Source organism: Mus caroli, unplaced genomic scaffold (assembly GCF_978045245.1).
Source record: "Mus caroli unplaced genomic scaffold, Mus_caroli_1 scaffold_13, whole genome shotgun sequence".
Lineage (NCBI taxonomy): Eukaryota > Metazoa > Chordata > Mammalia > Rodentia > Muridae > Mus > Mus caroli.
The window spans coordinates 46,994,379-47,000,378 of record NW_028227268.1 but is presented as its reverse complement, the minus strand read 5'-3'; the positions used below and the strand labels follow the sequence as shown (position 1 = coordinate 47,000,378).

Genomic DNA, 6,000 nt, shown 5'->3' with positions numbered 1-6,000 from the left:
AATTCTACTTGAGAGGCAGAAGCAGGTAGATCTCCATGACTTTGAGACTAGCCAGTGTGGTCTACATAGTGAATTCCAGGTCTAAACAGGTGAGCCTCCATCTAAAAATTAAAAAATACAAAATAAATGAGGAAGGGGAGGGCTGGTGAGATGGCTCAGCAAGTAAAGAGGTTTTGCTGCCAAGTCTCAGGTCCGGAGTTCTGAACCCTAGTACCTACGTGGCAGAAGGAAAGAACCAACTCCCCCACACTGTCCTCTGACCTTCACACCCAGGCCACACATAAATAAGCAAATACGTCAGTAAATAAACATAAAAAAATTAACAGAATATGGAAAACAAAAAAGATCCTTGCATAGGGGTGCACACCTGCAACCCCAGCACTCTGGAAGTAGAAGTAGGAGGACCAGAAGTTGAAGGTCATCCACAGCTCTGTCGTGAATTGGAGGCCAGCCTGAGCTACATAGGAGTATGCAATAGTAAATGAATAAATATGCCTTCCTGGGGGCGGGGGTGCAAAGGCAGACTGGTGTCTGCCAGTTTGAGGCCAGGCTGATGTACACAGCAAGTTCTAGGCCACCCAGAACTCATAGTGGGACCTTGTCTAAACAAACAAACCAAATCTCTCTTTCCTTTTCACTTATCCTGGGAATTAGGTTCAGAGTTTCCCAGAGTCTCTGTAAGGTCTTGCCTTGAAGCTCAGCTGTCCTGAAAAGGGAGAAAGGATAGTCCTTTGCCCCAAAGGGCCAGAATTTACACTGGATGGCTTCTGCTGCTAGTTCCTGGTGACTAAGCTAGATCAAGATGAGTCACTGGTAACAAGGAAGGAGCCCTTTTCCCTGCTGTCTCTCCCAGGGCTGGCCCAGACTATGGGTGGGAGCTCTGGAAGGCTGGAGCTATTGACTAGGCTAAGGATAACTTTGGTTTTGTAGTGAGACCAGGTCTTACTATATACAAAACACAGTTAACAGCTATGCAATGGTGGCACACGCCTTTAATCCCAGCACTGGGAGGCAGAGGCAGGTGGATCTTTGGGTTCGAGGTCAGCCTGGTCTATAAAGTGAATTCCAGGATAGGAAGAGCTATACAGAGAAATTCTTCCCCCCCCCCATTTTTTATTATTTTTTTTTGAGATAGATGAAGATGATCATGAAGGAAGTAAAAGTAGGAGATACACCTGGCTACAACTGAGAGTTTAAAAAAAATCTGGCTGGTGGATATGGGAGCCCCAATAGAGAGAACTCCATTTTTTTGCCTGGCTGGGCATTTTGTTTTCCTTGCCTTGAGTACCCTTCCCCACTTCATTCAACATCCTATCATTCAACCTAGGCCATCTCATCTGTGGACCCCTTTCTCTTATTTGTTTTGGTTTTATAATATAGGGCCTCAGACTCACAGGGATCCTCCTGTCTCCACTCCCGAAAGGTTGGGATAACTGTCATGAGTCACTTTACCCAGCTCTTGGGTCTCTCCAGCACTACTTAGTTGATTTCCTTGTGTTTCTGTTACCCCCACCCCCAATGCAGATATTGTTTCCTGGTCCCTCCCATAGGTGTGTGAATTCAGTGACTTAAGGCCAGTCTGGGTCAGCACTGCACCTGCGCGGCAAAATGCGGTATCTGTGGCTGCTCGTAGATAACAAGAACTTTAGCTGACCTCGGGGGAAACCGAAGGAAACACCGGGAAAAGACCAGCTTGTCAGGGAGCTTTGAGGGTGTCTATCATCCTGGGACCACATCATCTTTTTTAACTTCAGTCCTTTTCTTGGGGTTGCTACTTGTAGGTTCTGGGAGAAAAGACCGCCCCTACCAATCTGTCAAACACGGATCAGTCAGTTTGTAGATTGAGGCTCCGCCCCTTAGACCTAGACTCCGCCTCCTCATCCTCCGCGGTTGGGGTCTGGACCTGGCGGCGACGCCCAGGAGGCCGCATGCGCACTGAGGGCCCCAAGGACTCCGTTTCCCTTCTCCCAATGGCGGGCGTCGGTCCCCTTCCCGGCAGCCTCCCTCGGGTAGAGGGCGCGTCATTTCCGGTGGGGAAGGCCCGCGGCCGCCGCCGCCATTTCGGGCGCTGCTGGGAGGCTGACACCGGAGCCGGTCCGCTGGGCGGCGGGCGCCAGGGCTGGAGCGGCGCGCGTGCCGGCGGCGGCCCAGCGTGAAAGCGCGGAGGCGGCCATGGCGGGCAACTTCGACTCGGAGGAGCGGAGTAGCTGGTACTGGGGCCGCTTGAGCCGGCAGGAGGCGGTGGCGCTATTGCAGGGCCAGCGGCACGGGGTGTTCCTGGTGCGGGACTCGAGCACCAGCCCCGGGGACTATGTGCTTAGCGTCTCCGAAAACTCGCGCGTCTCCCACTACATCATCAACAGCAGCGGCCCGCGCCCTCCAGTGCCTCCGTCGCCCGCTCAGCCTCCGCCGGGTGAGGGACAGGCGGGTGGGAGGCCCGGGCGGGGGTGAGGGCCGTAGAACCCTGGTCTGCTGCAGGAGGGACGTGGGCAGAGAGGGCTGGAGTGAACCTGGCGGGGGAGCTGCCTTCTGACCAAGCTGGTTCCCACCGACGAGCGGGATTGTGGGGGAGGAGGAGCTGCTCACCGAGGCCTCTGGGTGTGCCTTGGGAGCCGGGGAAGGGGAACTGCTGCGGCCCCGGGGTGGGGCTGGGCGCCAGGGTCAGGCCCAAGGGCAGGGCAGGGCCAGGCAACTTGGGGACAATGAGTTAATGGGGATGTTACGGGGACATCCTTTGGCAGAGGTGCCCAGAATGGCTCTGCTAATCCTACAAGTGGCTTTTAGGCTCGAAACGTTTCCTGCAGTGTTAGAGCCGGGTTTGGCCATACTCCCCTGGTGGCCTTCAGTAGGAAGTCACCACGTACTGACTGGCTGGCTGGCTGGGAGGGATGGAGACACCCTCAGGAAGCCGGTCAGCTTTTTCCTTTCTTGGGCATTTTTCCAAAATATTTTTACCGTGCTCTTCCCTTATGGAAGGTGGTGAACTAAGTGACTTGGTGATAGAAAAAAAAAAATCCTTCTGTGACCAGCCCGGCGTAATTGAAGCCTAGCAGGCTTCTTGTGTCTAAGAGGTTTTAAGTGTCCAAAAAAACTGCCCGCTGCAACTAGAGTTTCTAGTTTCAAAGTGATTAGTGGAGGAAGATTTTTTTTTCCTTTAGGAAAAAACAAAAAACAAAAAAACCAGGCATAAGCCAGTGAGAACAACCTTGGAAGTGACTGGCACTTCATTCTCCCTGGATTTACTTAAAAAGTGTCAGATACGTACTTCTGGGTCTTTTCTTACTCTAAGTTGGTGTTGTGGTCAAAATCTTCCAGGATATGAGAACAGACCTGGTTAGCAGGTAAACACCAAGAATAATTATCCCACTGTTTCCTCATCAAGGACCATTGAGTTGTAATTGTCTTAGCTGTCTTATTGCAGTGTCTTGGCAATGTTAAGGATATTCATGCACTTAGCCCTTGACGTTTATGAGATGAACAGTGATTCTGAGATTTCTGTTGTCTCTGTGTATAACAGCACCAAGCTTCTTGCTTTCTGGATGTTTGAAGTGTAAGCTTTTTCCTCCTAGAGCTGAGGAATGGAGACTAGAGTCTCATGAATGGAGACTCACTGGTTAGCCTTGTAGCAGACTTGCATTTTTGGGATAGCTCTAATTTAGATTTACTCCCTTTGGCCACAAAGTGGGATAGACTGTTCTTTGTGTTAGCACATAAGTTAAGGGGAAAATTTGGATATTGAAGTCTTTTTAGTTAACAGATTTAGACCTTTCTATGTGTTGTTGATTTGTTTTTTTTTTTAAAGATTTATTTATTATATGTAAGTACACTGTAGCTGTCTTCAGACACACCAGAAGAGGGTATCAGATCTCATTACAGATGGTTGGAAGCCACCATGTGGTTGCTGGGATTTGAACTCAGGACCTCTGGAAGAGCAGTCAGTGCTCTTAACCACTGAGCCATCTCCAGCCCCTTGTTGGTTTGATAATATAAAATCAGATAGGAATATTAATGCAACACAATTGCCCTAAGCAAAGTACATTCTATTTTTGTGCTATGTGTAAAATAATGTATTGTTTTGTGTTAAGTGCAATAGTAAGATGAAATGTTGCCATTGACATCCAATCCTCATGCAGATTTCTTAGTTCCTGCTTCTAATCTTGGCACCTAGGAGGCTGAGGCGAGAAGATTTTTAAAAGTTCCAGGCTGTCCTTAGCAAGACTCTGCCTCAAAGTAAGAGTTATGTTAAGGGTGTGACTGGGAGTCTAGTTGAGTGGTAGCTTATTTGCCTGGCATTTGGGCAGGCTAGGTTTTATTCCCAATATTTGGGGGTGAGGGATTCAGTCCTCAGCTTTCTCTGTGTTTTATTAGAAAATGTGGGAAAAGCATTAGGCAGGCTTATTAGTTTAATATTTCTCTATACCTGGGCATTGTGGTTTTATATCTCAGTAGCTCCACCTTTTCAAAATAGGTGGTTGGCCTCAAAGAGGAGAAGATTGCCAGTTTGTGGGTTAGGTGTGGAAAGTTCATTGGCTTTGTGGCAATTTGTTCTGTCACATTCCCCAATTTCTCTATAGGTCAGTCAGTTCACTTGCTGGTTTTTTTTGTTTGTTTGTTTGTTTGTTTTTGTTTTTTCGAGACAGGGTTTCTCTGTATAGCCCTGGCTGTCCTGGAACTCACTTTGTAGACCAGGCTGGCCTCAAACTCAGAAATCCATCTGCCTCTGCGTCCTGAGTGCTGGGATTAAAGGCGTGCACCACCACTGCTGAGCTGCTTGCTGTCTTTATGATGGTTACTTAATCGCTGTTCTTCTCCCCATTAAGCTGGTTTTCTTTTGAAGCCACACAGGAATTAACTTGAGTTTTAGAGAGGCGTGCATGTGTATAATTTTAATAGTTAACACTTATTGGCGGATTATTGTATGCTAGATGCTTTGCTAAATACAGTGTGTGCCTTATATAATTCACTGTCAGTGAAACAATCCAATGAGTGAAATATTGCAATCTCCATTTATTAAAGTATTTTCTTGGTGCAGGGGGAGAGGAACTAGAAATCTAGTAACTTGTAACATTCAGTATAAGCCAGAATTTGAACTAGACAGGGTGACCTGAGAACTGACCATGTGTTGTATAGTTTTGATAGTCTTTGTTTATTCGCTTTGGGATCGATGCAGTGCACATAGGAAACCCCATTCTTTTGTTTTGAGACAGGGTCTCATTCTGCAGCCCGAGCTGGCCTGCAATTCTCTACATAAACCAGGCTGTCTTTGAACTCAGAAAAGTTCTTTTGCTTCTGCCTCCTGAGTACTATAGGAACCAGCAGCATGGCTCAGTAGGTCAAAGCACACACCTTGCAAACTTGGGAATCTGAGTTAAGAGAAGGAACCCTGAAGGTTGTCCTGACCTCCCCATGCCCACATCATTCCTGCACATCTATAGTTCTGGCTGGCCTAGAACTCATTATACTGTGTGCACACACTGTAAGAGGCATGTGGATAAGTAAGATAGGCCATGGATTGTCACCTTATCCCAGTAACCTTTTTTATTTGAGATAGGATCTTTTTGTAGCCCTGACATGGGACTAACTATGTAGACCAGGCTAATTTCTTTGTTTCTTTTCTTTTTTCTTTCTTCCTCCCCCCCAAACCCCCAAACCCCCCAGATAGGGTTTCTCTGTATAGCCCTGGCTGTCCTGGAACTCACTTTGTAGACCAGGCTGGCCTCGAACTCAGAAATCCGCCTGCCTCTGCCTCTGCCTCTGCCTCTGCCTCCCGAGTGCTGGGACTTTCTTTTCTGTTTTAAAAAGATTTATTTATTATTATATGTAAGTACACTGAAGCTGTCTTCAGACACTCAGAAGAGGGAGTCAGATTTGTTATGGATGGTTGTGAGCCACCATGTGATTGCTGGGATTTGAACTCAGGACCTTCTCTCCAACTCCCAGGCTAATTTCTAATTTGTGAAGATCCTCCTGTCTTTGCCTCGCTGTTGATATTACAGGCCT

General features: G+C 47.8%; 1 protein-coding gene across 1 annotated transcript in view; it reads left to right on the top strand.

Annotated features, from left to right (window-relative positions):
- The first annotated feature begins 2,029 nt into the window (after positions 1 to 2,029).
- Positions 2,030 to 6,000, top strand: part of Crk (CRK proto-oncogene, adaptor protein) — a 28,172-nt gene continuing 24,201 nt past the window's right edge. Inside the window, exon 1 of the mRNA XM_021177079.3 lies at positions 2,030 to 2,413. Coding sequence (XP_021032738.1) covers positions 2,173 to 2,413 — 241 coding nt within the window. The 5' untranslated portion in view covers positions 2,030 to 2,172. The remainder of the gene's footprint in view (positions 2,414 to 6,000) is intronic.